The sequence below is a fragment of the Leptonychotes weddellii genome, chromosome 10 (genome assembly GCF_054177405.1).
Source record: "Leptonychotes weddellii isolate Sample4059 chromosome 10, ASM5417740v2, whole genome shotgun sequence".
NCBI lineage: Eukaryota > Metazoa > Chordata > Mammalia > Carnivora > Phocidae > Leptonychotes > Leptonychotes weddellii.
In genome coordinates, this window is record NC_138378.1 from 3061977 (window position 1) to 3083495 (window position 21519).

The following is a 21519-nucleotide window of genomic DNA, read 5'->3' on the forward strand; positions in this document are numbered from 1 at the left end:
CTTTTAAAAGTTCCGATTTTGTGCTCCGCGGTTCTATCACTTGCCAGAAGCGGCCGACGGAGACCCCTCCCCCGCCGTCTATCCTTCCGAATATCTGCTCGGATTCACTTATCCGCACGTCCTACCTTCCAGAAAGTGGTCGCTTTTCTGATGAGAGAGTTGTTCTTCTTTTCTTCGATCTCCTGTTGAGTTTGTAGGTGTTCAGAATGGTTTGATCCCTATCCAACTGAATTCCTGAGAGGAGACGAAATCCAGGTCTCCTACTCCTCTGCCATCTTGCTCTGCCCCCTTCAGGTATTTTTTTTATTTCTCCTTTGATTTGTTGGTTGTTCAGGAGCATGTTGTTTTATCTTCACATAATTGTAGAATTTTTGGTTTTCTTCTTGTAATTGATTTTTAGTTTCATATCCTTGTGGTCAGAAAAGATGCTTGATATGTTTTCAGTTTTTTAAATTTATTAAGACTTGTTTTGTGACCTAACATATGATTTATGTTGGAGAATTTTCCATGTGTGCTTGAGAAGAATGTGTTTCCTGCTGCTGTTGGATGGAATGTTCTGTAGATGTCTGTCAGGTACATCTGGTCTAACACGTAGGGTAAGTCCAATCTTAAGGCACTTTAAAAAAGATACTGTTCTAAGTCTTCTGCTTTCATAGTTTTTGTTGATCAGCTATCAGTCTTATTGATGCTACTTAAAAGTAATCTTTTTTTACTCTCTGGCAGCTTTTAATGTTTTTGTCTTTCCTCAGTAGTTTCTGTGGTGCACCTGAGTATAGTTTTCTTTTTCTTTCTCTATCTGGGGTTCATGGGACTTTTTGAATCTATAGTTTGATATCTTTTATTGGTTTTGGGAAATTTTTTGTCATCATTTCTTAGGAATTATTTCTGTCTCATTCACTATCTCCAAGGTTTCAGTGCCAGATACATAGGGCTTCATAACATCCTCTGTGTTGTTCTATCTTCTAGTCTCCCTCCTCATATTTTTATGTATCTTTGTTTCTTTCTGGATTTTTTTTCTGATATAGCTTCTATTTCTATAATTTTCATCTATATGTCTTTCCATTTTATTCTTAATTATTTTGTTATTGACTATTTTTGTTTCTAGAATTACATGATTCTTTTTCAAATTTTCTGTGGCCTTCCTTACTCCCCACCCTAGTTTCTGGTTTTTTGCCAAAGTTCTCAGTCTTTTTGAATAATCTTTAGGTACACAGTATTTATAGTTACCTGAAAGTATTTGTTTAATAACTTTACCGTCTGGAGGTCCTATGACCCTGTTACTTTGGGCTACCTCTGCTGGTCCTCATGTTTTCATAGATTCATCCAAGTCTATGGATTGCACTTTAAGTATTGCTTTGGTTGCATTTTACAGGGTTTTGTATGTATACATATTCACTTAAATATTTAGTCTTTTCCAACTTTTTATATCCTGCAAAGGAACATATTTTAGTTTCCAAGTAAAGGGAAAGTTTGAAGCTAAATTTGTAGCTGATTTCTAAATTTATTGTGAGAACAGGGTATCTATTATGTTATTCTTTTGAATGCTTTTGTTTGTTTTTGCTTTTGTGAGTTAAGATTTTCTCTTTTATTATTGAGAAATAACCTCACAGTGTTTGTAAATTTGTCTTCTTTGGTATTCTGTGGACTCTTTAAATGTGTGGATGTCTGTTTTTATTTTGGGAAAGTTCTTGGATGTTATTCAACTCTTGCTACCCCACTATTTTTTTTTTTTTATAATTTTTGGAATTCTTATTGGGTAGATATTGGAATGTCTGCATCTCTCTTTCATATCTCAACTTTTACTTGTATACATTTTATCATTTCATTCCTTTGTGATATTCTGTATCATATCACCCAAGGAATAGTTCCTCCTGCAGACAGCTACCCCCTTGAGCTTCAGGCTTATGACAATAGTGCCAGTAGTGGATGCTTAAGGTTCTAGCCTACATTGTTTCTCAGTAATCAACCGTTTGGTTGTTGACCTCCAGTACTTCCTTCTTACCTCTGTATTTGAGGTAATACTTTTCATATCCTTCCCCCCCCCCCCATTTTCTATCTATGAAGCAAGTCTGTGTATGTTAAAATCTTGTAACAGTGTGTGATACGACATTCTCAAACAGAACCAGTCTAAATTTCTATTTTCTGTGATGGGAGAATTAAGGAAAGAGTGAAGCCAATTAGAAAATAGGCAAACCCCTTCTTTGGAATTTGGGAAGCAAAGAGTGGGTCCCTGAGTTTCCAATATTTTCTGGGTCAGAACTTTCTGAGTCAGGCAAAATGACAGAATGACTACCAGCTATTTAGAGATCTTGGAATCATTGTTGGTATCCTGGAATTCCCAGCTAGCCATGGACCTAGGATTGCCCCTTTAGTATATAGGCCAGAGCAGACAAGCACAACCATATGGGGCATAATCACAGCTAGGCCCTGAATAGGTTTGGATGGAGCAGTTGGATTTCCCAGCTACTTAACTGTGGAGGCTCGCTTTGGTCATTTTCATCCCGTCACAATAACCCAACCTACATTTTACCAATCCCATGTTTTGGATCCCACTTACCTGTATTTTGGCAAGAATTTATTGTACTTTTAAAAAGGCATGTAAGCATAAATTACAGATAAAGCTTGTTTTGTCAAATAGCAATTTACAGTCCTATGCAACTCACTACTCTTCCTCCCCAGTGAGCTGACAAACTCTCCCAACAGAGTCTCCCTCTGCCTCTCTCCACCCCCCGACCTCAACATAAATACACACACACACACACACACACACACGCACGCACAAGCACGCACAAATATGTATATACTTATTCCTAAAGATATAATCATAAATAAGCCAGTGTTTCTTTTTTTTTTTCACATAAATGCCATTACACAGTATGTATCATTTGGCAACATGTTTCTAATTTAACTTAAAATGGACTGCAAATATCTAAAATTCTGGTTCATCTGTTATGTTTACAAAATTGATTATCATATACCACATTTTATTCATTCTTCACCTTCCCTCCTATTCCTAACTCCTATCTGGGTACTTTTGAATTTTTGTCACTCAAAACAGTGCTGCAAAAACATCTTTAGACTTGGCTCCTTATGCACATGGAGCAAATGTTTCTCTGGGGATCGATTTTTTTTCCCCCCTAGAGTTAATTTGAAAATACAAGAGATTTTTTTCCTCATGCCTTTTGTCTACCTGAAATGTATGCCCTCATTGGCACTTAAATTTCTCTATTAGCACATCTGCAAGAAAGTAGGCTGTGACTAACACCACTTGTTCTCATGAGTATGTAGTCCTGTATTCATCTTGGGTTAATTAATTACCTCTCTGTTGATTTCCTGGTGTTTCTATTATGAAGCTTTTCATAGTACAGATTATTTTTAAATTGTTCCAGTTATAATATCTAGAAAAGATGCTCTTTCTTTTCCTTTATAGAGCTAATTGCCAAATCACATTTGAAAATGTTAGATGCTTTTGTCAAGATGGTAGGTGATGTTGGGGCGCCTGGATGGCTCGGTCGGTTAAGTGTTTGCCTTTGGCTCAGGGCCTGATTTCAGGGTCTTGGGATCAAGCCCCACATTGGGCTCCCTGTTCAGTGGGGAGTCTGCTTGTCCCTCTCCCTCTGCCTCTCCTCCTGCTTTTTCTCTCTCATATAAATAAATAAAATCTTAAAAAAAGAAACATGGTAGGTGGTGCTAAAGTGTAACCCTGTTGATTCCTGTTTCCACTCCTCTTTGAAGGGTCAGTGTGCTTAGGTTTTCTTTTCCTCTTTTCATTGCATATTTGTCTATTCTCATATAGCCTAGTCTTTGGCAATACACTTGCATATTCTCTCCTTCTTAAATATTATGTTACTAGACTGAATTTCATTTACACGTTAATTCAAGATTATTTTTCTTCTTGTTCCCAAAGTTGGAACAAGTATAGCAGAAATCCCTAATGAGAGAGGTCCAGGTTTGTATTTTTTCACTAACTAGTTCTGTGACCTTTGGCAAGACTTGCGACATTTATTTAAGTAATCTATAAAAAGGGAAGGCTTGAATAAATGATCTTCAGGCTTTCCTCCAGAAACTTCCTTGACCAGGTTCATATGTATAATTTCATAAACAGTGAGGAACTTGAAATTATTTATTGCCTTTGGTATAAGCACTGATGCTTATTTATGCATATTAAGATTTTGAACAATAAACATACAGAATAGATTGTAAGATACTGAAAGCATATGTTTTGTTTTACAGGTGTTTGTTTTGTCTTGCTGTTTTAAAATTAAATCAAAATGCCCATAAGACCAGATCTCCAGGTATGTAGTCCTAGACCAAAAGGAAGGAAGTATTTTAATTCCTAAAATCACTTTTGTTTGTTTATAGGTGTTAAGTGCTGTATTTTTAGGAAAAATGAAGCTTACTTGTTTTTATGAAATGGTCAGGAGTGGAATAATTTAAAATGTTACTCTTTCATTTTTTCAGTAGGTTTCTTTTCAAAATCTGTTATTTATGAAGTATGAAAGATGCTGATTATTTACATATGCCTTTTACATTGAAAAGAATTATGCAGTCATTCATGTATAATTTATGCCTGGATATTTTTATGTCAGGGCATTTTGGTAAGAAGTTTTAATATATCTATTTAACATGTATGCAATTTACCACCAAATCTGGTGATCAGATTATAGTATAAAAATTCCTTATTAGTGATGTTATACTTTAGTAGTAAGGATGGTGGATTTTGTAAAGGTTATAAATGTATAATATAAATTATATATGTAAATCTTAAATTATATTGATATAGTTTCCAATCAGTGCTTTTGTCTGTATGTATTTTTTTAAAAACTATTTAAACCTCATTAAGAAATTGATATTCAGATGTGTTAGGGTTTTATCCATGGTGTTAAGTATTAGTTACTATTAAGTTTATTTCTTTCATTAATAGATTTCTTTTTTGAACTCGACATAATGATAACTTTATAATAAAGGATATGAAGTGGAAAATTAGTAGAATGTATATATATATTTTTTAATGCAGAATCTTGCTATTATGAAAGAAGCTTGATCTCTATCTCTCTTTCTCCAATTTAATAGTGAACAGCTTTTTTTTTTTTTAAATAAGTGAATTGATATAAGCTCTTTTGAGAATTTTCATGTGACAATTCTTGAATTACTGGATTGCATACGGTGACTAATTTTGGTTTTGATTCAATCTCTGTGCCATTACTGTATTCCTGTAGCAGTTGGAAAAATGCATTGATGATGCTTTAAGGAAAAATGATTTCAAGCCTTTGAAAACACTTTTACAAATTGATATTTGTGAAGATGTGAAGATTAAATGCAGCAAGCAGTTTTTCCACAAGTTGGATGACCTTGTATGCAGGGTAAATACTCCTTTTTGTTGAATGATTGTTAAAATTATCGGATAGCACTCTTTTTAGGAAGAAGTACTCCTTTGGAAGAAATGAATAAAAAGGCTTTGGCAAACTTGCTTATAATTATATGAATAAGTGCTAATTTTTAAAAAAATCTGAGGCGTCCCAAATAACATATTAGACTACTGTTTTCTAAATACAATATACAAAAAGCTATGTTTACATATCATTACCATTACTAAGTGTTGCCTAAACTGAGGAAAAATAGTTTACCTATTTAAAGTTTGAAAAACTTTTTAAAAAACCTATCAGCGTATTTATGTTATGGGGATAGTGCTTGGTGCTTTCAAAAATAAAACAAAAATTATCCAAAATCCTGGACTCGATTTATTATATGTAGGGTATTTTTATGCAGGAGAAAAAGTGATTATTGACCATCTCCCCCAGTATCTGAGACTTGTTATGAATCTAAAAGATTGAGTAATCTTTTATTAAAATGAGTAAACATTTTTTATTTCCATTAGTTAAATGTATAGAGCTGTTTAGAATGGAAGGTAACTGATTCATTGTACCATCATCTAAAGTTTCTTGAATTTACACAAATCTGCATTTTTGTACTGGATTTGTCATTCACGGGCTGGTGGCTTTAGGCCTTGTTTCTCTAAAGCGCACTTCCGTACTTTGCAATATGGAGATGGTGGTAGGAGCTAACTTTCAGGATTTGTGAGGATTACAAATCTCCTAGCACAGTGCCAGTTCCACGCTATTTTGTATTTACAGATGTTTAAATGTATACTTTTTGTTTTAGGAGCTTAATAAAAAGGATATCCAAGCAGTTTCAACCATTTTGGTTTCTTTTGGAAGATGTGGCAAAAATATCACTATATTGGGGCAAGCTGGACTTATAAATATGATAAAACAAGGACTGGTCCAAAAGATAAGTACAGAATATGTAATATTTATGTGAGGGGAAATAGTATTCAAGGTGTGTTTTCTAATAAAATGTTCAAACAGTTGAAATATGAATTTGGGGACTTTACATAAAGGTTTAGGTAAAATAAATAGTTTTGTAACCTGAGCTCTATGTTACAAAGATAAAGATCAAAAGGACACCGTACGCACCAGGCTCCTTGATGATCATGTGAATTTAAGGTCACAAGACTCCCTGAGGCCTTTACTTTATTTTCTCATCTATTTACTGTAACTTTGTTTTGCTTTTTATATTGTTTATTATCTAATTCCCATGCTAGAATGTGGGATATTGATTTTTATTTTGTTTTATTCATTTCTGTATACCTAGCGGTAAGAACAGTACCTAGGATGTAGTATATTCTCAACTATAAGAATTAATTAAAGTAAAATAACACCAAAACTTTTCAAATAGTAATAATGCCAAAAGAGTCTAATTTATGATGATAATTTATTTTCATCTATTAATGAATCTACCTGAACTAGGAATTTGAAAGGGGAAATCAAGGTCTTCTGCCTAGAATTAGGATTAGTTCATCCATTCCCATCTAAAGAATGTTAAAATATAGTGAGTTACCAAAAAATGAAAACAACAAAGATGTTTAAAAACATAAAACTTTTCATATAATACTGGAATTTTTATTTTTAATGTTTCTTTATTCCTAGGTTTACTGTTTATGCAAGATAAGTACATTCTTAAAATTATTAAAATTGAATTCAAAGTAACTAATACATACATTTCTTTTTTTTACATGGTTGCCTGGTTTGAAAAATCAAAGAAGATTATTCTCAGTCGAGGAAATTCAAAAGATGAGGCAGTTATAAATATGATAGAAGACTTATTTGATCTTCTGATGGTAAAAATCACATTGGTTAACCAATCTTACAAGCATGTGTTTATTTAAAATACAATTTGTGTTCTATATGTCCAGGGCCTAAAAGTCACTAACAGATTGGTTAGTGGCTTGATTGGATTAGTCTGTTCAGATTGTATAAAGCACTTATCCTGATTAATACAATTGAATAGTTAATAAATAAAAGTTAATTATATGGTGAATTCAAATGTGATCTGTTACTTTAATGCTATTTTAATATTTACTACTGTATCAATACAACATAATGGTTTATAATACAAAATAATAAATTACAAATTAAATATTCACTTTTTTTCAGGTCATATATGACATCAATGATGAAGGTATAATAAATATTTTATTTCTTTTAAAACAATAATTTGCTATTAGGGTTTTAGTATGACTTTGCAATCCTCAGAGTATTGTCCTAATATTAGGAATCTAACTAATTTAGGGATCAACAACCTTTTTCTGTAAAGGACCAAATAGTAAACATTTTAAGCTTTATATTAGGGCCAAGCAAAAGAAATCCAGGATTATTATATAGGTACTTATATAACAAGAAAGAAAACAGATTTCCACAGATATTGATACAATTCAAGATACTACAATAATTGAATACAGTGTTTTTGTAATATAGGTCAACTAATGAGAAAGCACTCTTTTGAGGGGAAGACATTTCATTTAATTAAGGCTCAGAGTTAGTTTGCTCTTATCAGAATTGATTGCAAATGTTCATTTTTTATGCTTATCTGTAATGAGATTTTATGTAAATTGCATTAGAAAATGTCTTTTCATGCAGATAATGCCAAATACTGATATCAATTCATGAGCATGATTTTTAATTGAGCATGTTCATCACTTGGAAAGCATTTATGGAATTATATTAGCTTCTTAATATTGCCTTTTAGAATGTCATTGCATTGCAGATGAATCACTTTCAACTGAAGGCTAGGTGGAAGCCCTCAGCTGAACATTTAAATGGATTTTGAAATACGGAAATTCCCTTTGTACTTCATCAGTGTCCAGAAATGCTGCTGGACCTGTAATTGGAGCTTAGAAAAACGTACTCCTATAAATTTGGGTGGGAATGGAGATGTCACTCCTTGTTTTAATTTTTGACAGCCTGGGAAATGTATAAAACAGTTTGGCATTACTTGTGATTCAGATAACCTTACTTTCATTGAAATGACTTCAGTGAAGTTTCTCATATAAGAATGATTTTTGCCTTGTAATTTTGGGTTGAATTCATTAAGAAACATCAACTCTGTAGCCCATGCTAATTACTGAAGCCATTCAGTGGTATCTGATATTGGTTAAGTTCATGAGAGTAGAATGAAATTCACTTTGATACTGCTGGTTCAGTCATTCAGATATTTCCGTAGAGTACCTCCTGATGAATAATAGAGCCATACAGAATGGGCAATGGTGTGGATTTGGTTTGTGGGCCATAATTTGCCAACTCTTGATCTAATGAGACAGAATTTTCAATATGTAGAACACATAACAACTCATCCTCACTTATGAATGGTCATTGTTTTGTGCTAAGCAAGTAGTCCAACAAATTATTTTATTTCTGTTGGTTGAAGAAGAATTACCTGGGATTGGTCACTGAGGCTGGTGAATTGTTTATAAATAAAGGAACAGTTTGCCTTCAAAGCCAAAAAGTTTTAAAAGCTCAATTGCTATTTACTTCAATAGTAGTTACTGCTACCTTTTCATTGATTGCTTTATAGTTGACATATAATCTAGCTTAAATTCTTAAGTTTTTAGGGAAGAAAACAATCCTAAAGCACCAGTGAATATAAAGTAATCCAAGTGTTTTTTTTTAAGTAAATAACTATATCTTTCTACCTAATTGAGTAATTTTATTCTTTTTTTTTTTTTTTACCTTCAGTGTAGTCACTTTGGAAAGTTGTATATTTTCTGTTGTAGTATTGCCATTATTTAAAATTATTTTTTAAATTTGCATTATGAAATAGCATGTGGCAAATTCCTCTAAATATATTTAGTATTGATAAAGCCTTGTCTTTTGAGAATAGGGTTAACTTTAGAAAAAAGCTCAAGATATTTAGATCTTTATATCGAGGAGTGTTTACGGCCGTTATGGAACTTTCGATATATGACTAAATTAATGAGGCCGGTTTTCATAAGAACTTAATGATAGAAATTTCCACTTTTGAACTATGTTTATTTCATCTGAAAAAGTCCTACCTTAGGACTTAAAGGAGAAGCTGAATCTGAAGTTATGCCTTTGCCAGAGTTAAGATGAGTCAAATCTGTTGAAAGGTATTTTTTCAAAGCCACATAGCTAGTTAGTGGGAGAACTAGGACTGGATTTCATGTTTCCTGCTGCCCAAGACCAGTCAGTGGGCCTTTTCTGAACTAGTACATTCTTTCATTAACTCATATAAGATTGCCATTTAAAAGAATTTAAAATACACATTTATTAATGATTTAACACTTTCAGGTAAAAGGCAAGTAGTGGAAAGTTTCGTGCCTCGAATCTGTGTCCTGGTTATTGACGCAAGAGTGAATATTTGTATTCAGCAGGAGGTAAAGTCATTTGTTAGATTTTCTTTTAAACCTAAAAATGAGAGAGTGAAGCAAATTTAGTAGCAATTCATCAAAATGAATAATTATATTTTCTTGGTACTAAATTAATTATGTAGTGTATTTCTGTTGTCTTAATTCATTGCCTGATGTGATAAATAAATATGTTACCCAAATATTTATTGAAAATTCATAGCTATTTGTGTTTATGTATGCATATAGTTCATATGAAAATAAATTATAGCATCCAGATATTAGGAGTTCTCAATATTTAAATGCTAAAAATAACTTGTATTAGTATATGTATGTATGTACATATATATAACCATAAGAATATATATTAATCAGGTAATAATTTTTGTTTTAGTTATTATAATAGAGTAATAATCATATGTTTTATTGCAAGGAGTATAACTGGAATCATGTTATATTTCTTGATATCCTTTGTTTCATGTTTTTTGTATTCACTATATTATACTTTATATTCTTTCCTCCACCCTTTTCAATTCCCTGCATAAAATGCTGTGCTTAAGAAAAAAAAATAGGCTTCTAAGTTTGTATACCTAGAATAGTTCTCTAAATACTTAATGTTTCACTGAGTATATAAAGTTAATGGATTATCTTTTTTCTTTTCTAGACTCTAAAAAAAATGAATGCTATGCTTGACAAAATGCCTCAAGAAGCCAGGAAAATACTCTCTAACCAAGAAATGTTAATTCTCATGTAATAATTTGTACTATATTTCTTTAATTAGTGGTTCTGGTCAAGAATTTAAAGGATAATGAGAGAAGATGGACTCTGAAAAACAAACTGAGGGTTCTAGAGGGGAGGGGGGTGGGAGGATGGGTTGGCCTGGTGGTGGGTATTGAGGAGGGCACGTTCTGCATGGAGCACTGGGTGTTGTGCACGAACAATGAATCATGGAACACTTCATCTAGAACTAATGATGTAATGCATGGGGATTAACATAAGAATAAAAAATAAATAAATAAACTTTAATTCAAAAAAAAAAAAAGAAAGAAAAGAAACCCTAAAAAAAAAAAAAAAAAAAAAAAAGAATTTAAAGGATATTTTATAAGGCTGTAAGACAACCATGAGTTGCATTAATAATTAAAACTGATAAACTGGTAGATTTCTAATATAATTTATGGCTATATTTTCTGCAAAAGTCTGTGATACTAGCCAATTGTAAATTTTAGTGAAGTTTTTTCCCCCCAAATATGTGGGTTTTTTATTTAATTGGTACTAGTTTGGTATGTAATCTATTATTTTGTATTACAGGAGTAGTATGGGAGAAAGGATTTTAGATGCTGGAGGTAAGTATGCTTTCTCAAAATGTTCATATTTGAAATTATTCCAAATTTACTAATAGAAAATATTATCTCTTTAGTAAAAATAATATTAACATTGTAATGTAGTGAGATTATGTGAGGAAATTATAAATTATGTACAATCAAGCAATTTTTAATTACTAATAGGTGATTAAATGATCTATATCTGTGAGACTAAAATAATAATTAAACATGCATTAGGAGTCTTCAAATATAAATTGTGCCTAATGGTAGATTTATGAATAATAATTTTCTAACATTTGAATTACTTTCCGTCCTCAAATGGTGTTTCATGAATTTGGAGGTTTAATATTTTGGGGACTTACAGATTTGTTTTTAAGCAATGTGTTTATTAAAAGAACTCAATCTTTTCTAAGTTTCATATGAGAAAATTTTGATGTAGTGATTTACATCTAGAACAAACCACTGGTTAAAATACTTTGGAATAACTATAACCATCATATAAAAGTAAAAGTTTCTGTGATTTATGGACTATCCTGTGAGTTATTTTGCAATTCACAACTCTAATAATGGAATGGCAGAGTCTTTGAATTATTTAGGAGTTTCTTTCAAATACCCTTTTAAAAAAAAAAAGTTTTACTCCTTTCTTCTATTAGTAAATTTGTTATTTGGGCTGTATTCATTTCTGAGCTGATGAGATCTTTCTAATCCATATGAACAAAATGGCAAAAGATGAGTGAATGACACTAATATTTTCTTCTTTCTCTTGCTTGTTCTAATTCCTTATAAACAATGACTTTTATAAACTTATTTTTCATAATTTCCAATAATACATTAACAATTTTTTTTTAAGATTATGACTTACAAGTAGGTATCGTAGAAGCACTATGTAGAATGACTACAGAAAAACAAAGACAAGAACTGGCATGTCAGTGGTTTTCAATGGATTTTATTGCTAATGCATTTAAAGGAATTAAAGACTCTGAATTTGAAACAGTAAGTAGTATAAAAATAACAAAATAACAAGAGGTTTTTTTATTACTATGCTTTTTAAAAGTCTCTTTTTTTTTTTAAATTAGGATTGCAGAGTATTTCTCAACCTTGTAAATGGCATGCTTGGAGACAAGAGAAGGTAAACTTAATACAGTAGTCAACCATTTACTCATAAAGAACTAGCTCAACCGGGAGAACACAGTGTTGAATCTTTAAAATTTATTTTGTCTTTTGGGATGTAAAATGCACAGGGATATTTAAAACAATATCTTATTGTAACACCATGTAATAACTTACTACACTGGTAGACTGAAATAATCTCCCACTTGTCTTATTTTACTTTGTACTTTTTAGCAGAATTTTGAGGAATAATAAAAATCTCGTATAAATATTATTTGAGCTACCTCCTTCATCCACATACTGGAATAAAAATATATAGCAAACTATCTTTTTTTTATAATTAATGCACTGTAATGCTAACCTCTTTCTGAGGCTATTTAATCTCAGGAATGGGCATGAATGAAAGGTAATTATCACTTTTGATAGTAGCAGAGCAGTATTTGCAGTTCATTGCCTGGCACCATATTATAGATGCTCAGGACATCTTTATTGGATGAATGAGTTCACATTTACTTTACTTACTAAGGAAACAAAGACAGGGTGAGGGTTGAGTGCAGGGACTCATGTTATTTAGATTTGAATCATAGGTTCCCCTCTTGCTATTCTAATGTTGGGCACATTATTAAACTTACTTGCTTCAGTTTTCTTAGCTGTAAAGTAAGAATATTAATAATACCTACCTCATATGTTTGTTGTAGAAATTAAATGAGATGATTATATATTAAGTGCTTATAATAAAAAATAGCTGACCAAGAAATCATTCGGCAAATTCAGTCATTTTTATTAGCTGTATTATTCATTCCTACTCTTCTTTTCCCATGTAAATCCTATGGGAGCTTCCACTATCTTAATAGTATAAGCTAAAATTAGGAATTTCTACTCCTAGTCAATAGCATAAAAAGTAAATTGGTATAGTCACTGTAGTCAGAATGGGAGGTTGAGTAGTATCCTCAAAATAATATACATTTTCTATAGAAACAAATTTCCATGAAACTCTTATTTTAGTTTAGAAAGAGATATGACTTTATTTAAATCATTAGGACCACAGCCTGATTTCCTTTTGATCCTAGACATGATTTCTATGGCTAGTCAAGATTACGGTGTGAAGGCTGATTAATATTTTTTAATGCAAACTACTTTTTATTTCAGGGTCTTTACATTTCCTTGTATATCAGCATTTCTTGATAAATATGAGGTAAGTTTTAACTATAACGTTTTAGTTACTGGATGAACTTTGATATATGGTCTAGTAAATTACAGGTTACAAGTTGACAAGAATGTTAAAAATAGTCATAACTTGATCACAAATATAGCTGGTCTAGTATTCTGTGAATAAGAGCCATTTTATGAAGTGACATTTTTGTAGCCAGGGGTAACTGAAATATAAAGCCTGCACTTCAGATTTTCTTTTTTTTCCTTTAAGTGAAGCCCATTGATTTACCATTCATTAATATATTCAAACTAATATTTTCAACCTTTATTTGTACTTGGAATATTTGTGATTTCTTGGAGCTAGCTAATTTCTGTGTAAGGTATTAAAGCAGCATTTCTTTTGATTGTTTCTAAATTGGTTTAAATGCTCTACTTGTCTTGTCCTCTTTTCTTTAAAAAAAACAAAAACGGGTGCCTCTGTGGCTCAGTCATTAAGCGTCTGCCTTCGGCTCAGGTCATGATCCCAGAGTCCTGGGATCGAGCCCCGCGTCGGGCTCTCTGCTCAGCAGAAAGCCTGCTTCTCCCTCTCCCCCCGCTTGTGTTCCCTCTCTCGCTGTGTCTCTCTCGGTCAAATAAATAAAATCTTAAAAAAAAAAACCAGAAATTCAACCATGAGTATAACATAGTCATGCTTTTCTATGGTCACTTTTAAAATCATAGTATATAAAAGTTTTTTATGTTTGTTTTATTAGTTGCAGATACCTTCAGATGAAAAACTTGAGGAATTTTGGATAGATTTTAATCTTGGGAGCCAGACTCTATCATTCTACATTGCTGGAGATAATGATGTAAGCTTTATTCTAGCTAACATTTTATGTTTGTATATGTGTTTATATAAAATGTTTTAATTTAAGAATGTGGATTTTTGTATGTTTATTTTTCCAGCTCTTTTAATGGAATTCAGTATTAACCCTATGGTTTTGATTAGCATGGTAACCCATTCAGTTAATTACAAATGAAGATTATTTCTGATGTTTTATTGCAACAGAAAAATTAATGCTAGATTTTAATACTAGTTTTTTTAACCTAAGATTTTTCAGAAATAAATTACATGTTAATGACATAACATTTAACATTCATATGAACATATGGACTGGAATCTAGAAAAGATACCAGTTATTCAAATGTGAAGGCACTCATTTAAAAATATTTTAACAAATACTGATGAGTGGTCTTAACCATTCATAAAATCTATTTAAAAATAGGTATTGATCAAGCTTCATGGTGGAATTAAATTTCTGCAAGGTAAAAAAATAAATAAAAATAAAAAATAAAAATAGGTATTGATTCTTATGGTAGTATTTGGAAATGATTTAGTTCTTTATGTGCTATATTGTAACTATATTTAAACCTTCCAACCAGATGGTATGTTTTCTACTGACTTCTTTTTAACCTGAAGAGAATTCTTGAGCCATTGTTTCCAAATAGCTACCACTTAGTATTTAGTCCATGGGCATACTTCGAGTCTGGACTGTATAGTCACTTTGTAAAAATCCAACTAAGAGTTGATCTGCATTTACTAATCTAATTGTAGTTGCTGATATTTTAAAGAGGATCTAGTCTTTTTAGTCTGTCTCTTGTAAAATCCCACGTTTTGTTCCAGGTAAACTACAGATAGACATTAAACAAATGCCCCCGAGGATTTCCACATACCATTATTTTTATTTAAGAGCACCTTCATAGAATGCTTAATTAAAATTGAGTTCCAAATATTAGCACTACTCCTCAGGGTTACTGACAGTTTTTAATGGTGTATTTATTCCAGCAGAGTTTGTAGGAATATTTTTTAACTGGCCTTTCTTTAGAAATTAACTTTAATTTTGGAAGAAGAGGATAGAATAGGATCAATGTAGTCCCTGCCTTCACTCAGTTTGGTCTAATGGATAATTCCAACAAGAAAATAAGCAATTATAATATGATATATGGTAGGGATAGACTAAAATGCATTTATAAATGTTAAATGCCTGCCATATGCCAGAAACTAACGTAGAAATGCAGGGAGATTGCTCCAAAATATGTATTTAGAATCCTCTCTTTCCTGGATTTCTGCAGCAGTAGAATGTTGCCTGTATTCTTTCTGAATTTCCTAAAAGCCATTCTCCATGGAGTGGCTGCTTAAAATCCTTCTTTTGTCTCATTGTGTATGAAGGTCTTAATGATCTGGCCCCTAGCTATTTCTCTAACATCTCAGACCATTCTCTATGTTTACTATGTTCCAGCCACATTCATTTTTTTTCTGTGTCTTTAACAAAGATCCTGTGCATTTCAGATCTTTCTACTTGCTGGTTCTTCTGCCCGGAAACTTCCAGATCTTTGCATCTCAGTTTCTTCCCATTTAGATTCACTATAAATATTGCTTCTTTATAGAGATATTCTCTGGTAACTCAATCTAATGTTTAAAGTTGCCTCCCAACCATATGATCTTTGCAATAGATGCAAAAAAAAAAGATTTGACAAAATGCAGCATCCTTTCTTGATTAAAACGCTTCACAGTGTAGGTATAAAGGGAACATACCTCAATATCATAAAAGCCATTTACAAAAAGCCCACTGTGAATATCATCTTCAATGGGGACAATCAGAGCTTTTCCCCTAAGGTCAGGAACAGGACAGGGATGTCACTCTCACCACTGTTGTTCAACATAGTACTAGAAGTCCTTGCCTCAGCAATCAGACAACAAAAAGAAATAAAACGCATCCAAATCGGCAGAGAAGTCAAACTTTCACTCTTCGCAGATGACATGATACTCTATGTGGAAAACCCAAAAGACTCCACCCCAGAATTGCTAGAACTCATATAGGAATTCAGCAAAGTGGCAGGATATAAAATCAATGCACAGGTATCAATTGCATTTTTATACACTCAGAAGAAAGAGAAATTAAGGAATCAGTCCCATTTACAATTGCACCCAAAACGGTAAGATACCTAGGAATAAACCTAACCAAAGAGGTCAAGGATCTGTACTCTGAAAATTATAGAACACTCACAAAAGAAATTGAGGAAAGCACAAAGAAATGGAAAAACATTCCAGGGCACCTGGGTGGCTCAGTCATTAAGCGTCTGCCTTCGGCTCAGGTCATGATCCCAGGGTCCTGGGATCGAGTCCCACGTTGGGCTCCCTCCTCGGTGGGAAGCCTGCTCTCCCTCTCCCACTCCCGCTGCTTGTGTTCCTGCTCTCGCTATCTCTGTCTCTGTCAAATAAATAAATCTTTATTAAAAAAATAAATAAAAAAAACATTCCATACTCATGGATTGGAAGAACAAATATTGTGAAAATGTCTTTGCTACCCAGAGCAGTCTATACATTCAATGCAATCCCTATGAAAATACCATCAACACTTTTCACAGAGCTGGAAAAAATAATCCTAAAATTTGTATGGAACCAGAAAAGACCCCGAATAGCCAGGGGAATGTTGAAAAAGAAAAGCAAAGCCGGTGGCATCACAATTCCGGACTTCCAGCTCTATTACAAAGCTGTCATCATCAAGACAGTATGGTACTGGCCCAAAAACAGACACATCGATCAGTGGAACAGAAGAGAGAGCCCAGAAATGGACCCTCAACTCTATGGTCAGCTAATCTTCGACAAAGCAGGAAAGAATGTCCAATGGAAAAAAGACAGTCTCTTCAACAAATGGTATTGGAGAATTGGACAGCCACGTGCAGAAGAATGAAACTGGACCATTTCCTTACACCACACACAAAAATAGACTCAAAATGGATGAAAGACCTCAATGTGAGACAGGAATCCATCAAAATCCTGGAGGAGAACACAGGCAGCAACCTCTTTGACCTCAGTCACAGCAACGTCTTGCTAGACCAGTCTCCAAAGGCAAGGGAAACAGGGACAAATGAACTCTTGGGGTTTCAAGATAAAAAGCTTTTGAGGAGGAGGAGCAAGATGGCGGAGGAGTAAGAGATCTAAATTTCATCTGGTCCCAGGAATTCAGCTAGATAGGGATTAAACGATTCTGAACACCTACGAACTCAACAGGAGATCGAAGAAAAGAATAACAGCAACTCTCTGAACAGAAAAGCGACCACTTTCTGGAAGGTAGGATGTGCGGAGAAGTGAATCTGAGGCGATATTCGGGAAGATAGATGGCGGGGGAGGGGGCCTCTGTCAGCCACTACCTGCAAGTGATAGAGCTGCAGAGCACAAAATCGGAACTTTTAGAAGTCTGCTTTGCTGAGGGAGGTCGCTCCAGTGGCTAAGCGGGGGGTGGAACCCTCGCTGGGACAATGTAGTCTCAGGATCCTCGGGGTCACAGAAAGACCAGGGGTGCCTGAGTGTGGCAGAGCTCCCAGGTATTGGAGCAGGGAAGCCAGCTGCAGAGACGGAGCCGAGGCATGGGCTCTCAGCTCGGGGTTGCCATAAACTGTGATCCGCGGCACAGTCGGGCCACTGCTCCTCCGGCAGGGACCCAACAAGTGGCAGATCCACAGAGACTCCCCTTCCTCCCCCGGGAGAAGTGGCACAGGAGCACACTGCAGGGATCTGCTGGATTTGGAGACTCCACACTGAGTTGGGTGCCAGAGATAGAAACGCTCGGTCACAGGCCGGGTGAGCACAGAGTGCGGCCGGAGACCGGGGAGACAGGAGTGATTGACTGCTTTTCTCTGGGGGCTCACTGAGGAGTGGGGCCCCAAGTTCTTGGCTCCTGGGGTGGAGATTGGGAGGCCACCATTTTCACTCTCGTTCTCCAAATCTGTATGGAAAGCTTGCAGGGAACAAAAGCTCCCGAGAGCAAACCCGAGCAGATTACTTAGCCCAGACCCGGCAAGGGCGGAGCAAGTCCGCCTCCAGCAAAGACATTTGGGAACCACGGCAACAGGCCCTTCCCCCAGAAGATCAGCAAGAACAGCCAGCCAAGACCAAGTTTACTGATCAATGAGACCAGCAGAACACCAGCACTATGGGAATACACACATAGAATTCATGGGTTTTTCCCCCCTGATTCTTTAGTCTTTCAAAGTTAATTTTTTAAATTTTTTTTTCTTTTTCTATTTTTTTTTTAAGTTTTCTTTTTCCCTTTTTCAACCAGCATCTTATCAATCCCTTTTTTAAAAAATCTTTTTTATTTTTCATTTTTAGAGTCATATTCTATCCCTTCATTGTAGTTAACCTTATTTTTGGTATATAGGTTTTTCTCTCTTTAAAATTTTGGGTTACAGTTTCTTCTAACAGACCAAAATATACCCTAAATCTCTAGTGTATGGCTTTGTTCTAGTCTACTGCCTGATCACATTCTCTCCTTTTTTTTTAAATTTCTCTTCTTTCTTTTTTCAACCAACTTGCCAATTTCTTTTATAAAATCTTTTCTAATTTTCATCTCTACAGTCATATTCCATCCTTTCATCATATTTGCCCTTATTTTTGTACATATATATGTTTTTCATTCTTTAAAATTTTGGGAGGCAGTTTCTTCTAACAGACCAAAATATGCCCATAATCTAGTGTGTGGCACTGATCTATTAACCAGTCTGATTATATTTGATCATATTCTTTTTTTTTTCTTTTTCTTTTCTTCTTTTTTCTTTCTTTCCCTTTCTTTTCCCCCAGTTTCAGGTCTCTTCTGATTTGTTTAGTGTATATTTTTCTGGGGTCGTTGTTACACTGTTAGCATTTTATTCTCTCATTCATCTGTTCTCCTCTGGACAAAATGACAAGACAGAAAAACTCACCTCAAAAAAAAGAACAAGAGGCAGTACCGACTGCCTGGGACCTAATCAGTACGGACATTAGTAAGATGTCGAAAGTAGAGTTCAGAATGACGATTATAAAGATACTAGCTGGGCTTGAAAAAAGCATGGAAGATACTAGAGAAACCCTTTCTGTAGAAATAAAAGAACTAAAATCTAACCAGGTCTAAATCAAAAAGGCTATTAATGAGGTGCAATAAAAAATGGAGGCTCTAACTGCTAGGATAAATGAGGCAGAAGAGAGAATTAGTGATATAGAAGACCAAATGATGGAGAATAAAGAAGCTGAGAAAAAGAGAGATAAACAACTACTGGATCATGAGGGCAGAATTCGACAGATAAGTGATACCCTAAGACAAAACAATATTAGAATAATTGGGATCCCAGAAGAAGAAAGAGAGAGAGGGGCAGAAGGTATATTGGAGCAAATTATAGCAGAGAACTTCCCTAATTTGGGGAAGGAAACAGGCATCAAAATCCAGGGGGCACAGAGAACCCCGTTCAAAATCAATAAAAATAGGTCAACACCCCGAAATCTAATAGAAGAATTTACAAGTCTCAGAGATAAAGAGAAAATCCTGAAAGTAGCTCGGGACAAGAGGTCTGTAACCTACAATGGTAGAAACATTAGATTGGCAACAGACCTATCCACAGAGACCTGGCAGGCCAGAAAGGACTGGCAGGATATATTCAGAGCACTAAATGAGAAAAATATGCAGCCAAGAATACTATATCCACCTAGGCTTTCATTGAAAATAGAAGGAGAGATAAAAAGCTTTCAGGACATACAATAACTAAAGGAATTTGCAAACACGAAACCAGCCCTACAAGAAATATTGAAAGGGGTCCTCTAAGCAAAGAGCGAGCCTAAAAGTAACATAGACCAGAAAGGCACACAGACAATATACAGTAACAGTCACCTTACAGGCAATACAGTGGCACTAAATTCTTATCTTTCAATAGTTACCCTGAATGTTAATGGGCTAAATGCCCCAATCAAAAGACACAGACTATCAGATTGGATAAAGATACAAGACCCATCAATATGCTGTCTGCAAGAGACTCATTTTAGACCCAAAGACACATCCAGATTGAAAGTGAGGGAGTGGAAAACCATTTACCATGCTAATGGACACCAAAAGAAAGCTGGGGTGGCAATCCTTATATCACACAAATTCGATTTTAAACCAAAGACTATAGTAAGAGATGAGGAAGGGACTCTTTATCCTACTTAAAATGTCTATCCAACAAGAAGATCTAACAGTTGTAAATATCTATGCCCCTAACATGGGAGCAGCCAATTATATAAGCCAATTAATAACAAAATCAAAGAAACACATCGACAACAACACCCCCCTCACTGAAATGGACAGATCATCAAGCAAAAGATCAACAAGGAAATAAAGACTTTAAATGACACACTGGCTATTGTGGACATTGCTGCTATAAACATTGGCTGATCAATCACAGACATGTACCTCTGAAAAAATAATACATTATATGTTAAAAAAAAAAAGATAGGAAGGGAAAAATGAAGGGGGGCATCGGAGGGGGAGATGAACCATGAGAGACTATGGACTCTGAGAAACAAACTGAGGGTTCTAGAGGGGAGGGGTTTGCTAGGATGGATTAGCCTGGTGATGGGTATTAAAGAGGGCATGTATTGGATGGAGCACTGGGTGTTATATGCAAAGAATGAATCATGGAATGCTACATCAAAAACTAATGATGCATGGTGATTAACATAATAAAATAAAATTTAAAAAATAAATAAATAAATGACACACTGGACCAAATGGACTTCACAGACATATTCAGAACATTCCATCCCAAAGCAACGGAATACACATTCTTCTCTAGTGTCCGTGGAACATTCTCCAGAATAGATCACATCCTGGGTCACAAATCAGGTCTCATCTGGTACCAAAAGATTGGGATCATTCCCTGCATATTTTCAGACCACAATGTTTAACCACAAGAGGAAAGTCAGAAAGAACTCAAATACATGGAGGCTAAAGAGCATCCTACTGAAGAATGAATGGGTCAACCAGGAAATTAAGAATTAAAAAATTCATGGAAACCAATGAAAATGAAAACACAACTGTTCAAAATCTTTGGAATGCAGCAAAGGCGGTCCTGAGAGGAAAGTATATAGCAATACAAGAAACAAGAAAGGTCTCAAATACACAACCTAACCCTACACCTAAAGGATCTGGAGAAATAACAGCAAATAAAGGTTAAACCCAGCAGGAGAAGAGAAATAATAAAGATCAGAGCAGAAATCAATGAAACAGAAGCCAAAAGAACAGTAGAACAGATCAACGAAACTAGGAGCTGGTTCTTTAAAAGCATTAACAAGATTGATAAACCCCTGGCCAGACTTATCAAAAAGAAAAGAGAAGTGACCCAAATAAAATCATGAATGAAAGAGGAGAGATCACAACCAACACCAAAGAAATACAAACAATT

The 21519-nt window shown here is 34.3% G+C and overlaps 1 protein-coding gene across 6 annotated transcripts in view; it reads left to right on the top strand.

The window, feature by feature from the left end:
• The window catches only part of SYCP2 (synaptonemal complex protein 2), a 79557-nt gene that overhangs the window by 7781 nt on the left and 50257 nt on the right, over positions 1–21519 (top strand). For 2 of the 6 annotated variants that reach the window (XM_081832495.1, XM_081832499.1), the window contains exons 1-12: positions 3980–4295; positions 5220–5363; positions 6163–6291; positions 7076–7180; positions 7497–7521; positions 9648–9733; positions 10368–10453; positions 11012–11046; positions 11876–12018; positions 12102–12154; positions 13285–13330; positions 14040–14135. In XM_081832495.1, the coding sequence (XP_081688621.1) occupies positions 4272–4295; positions 5220–5363; positions 6163–6291; positions 7076–7180; positions 7497–7521; positions 9648–9733; positions 10368–10453; positions 11012–11046; positions 11876–12018; positions 12102–12154; positions 13285–13330; positions 14040–14135 (972 nt within the window). In that variant the 5' untranslated portion in view covers positions 3980–4271. Of the gene's footprint in view, positions 1–164; positions 295–3979; positions 4296–5219; positions 5364–6162; positions 6292–7075; positions 7181–7496; positions 7522–9647; positions 9734–10367; positions 10454–11011; positions 11047–11875; positions 12019–12101; positions 12155–13284; positions 13331–14039; positions 14136–21519 lie in introns of those variants that run through there. The other 4 variants (XM_081832498.1, XM_081832500.1, XM_081832497.1 and 1 more) reach the window with 3 other exon arrangements.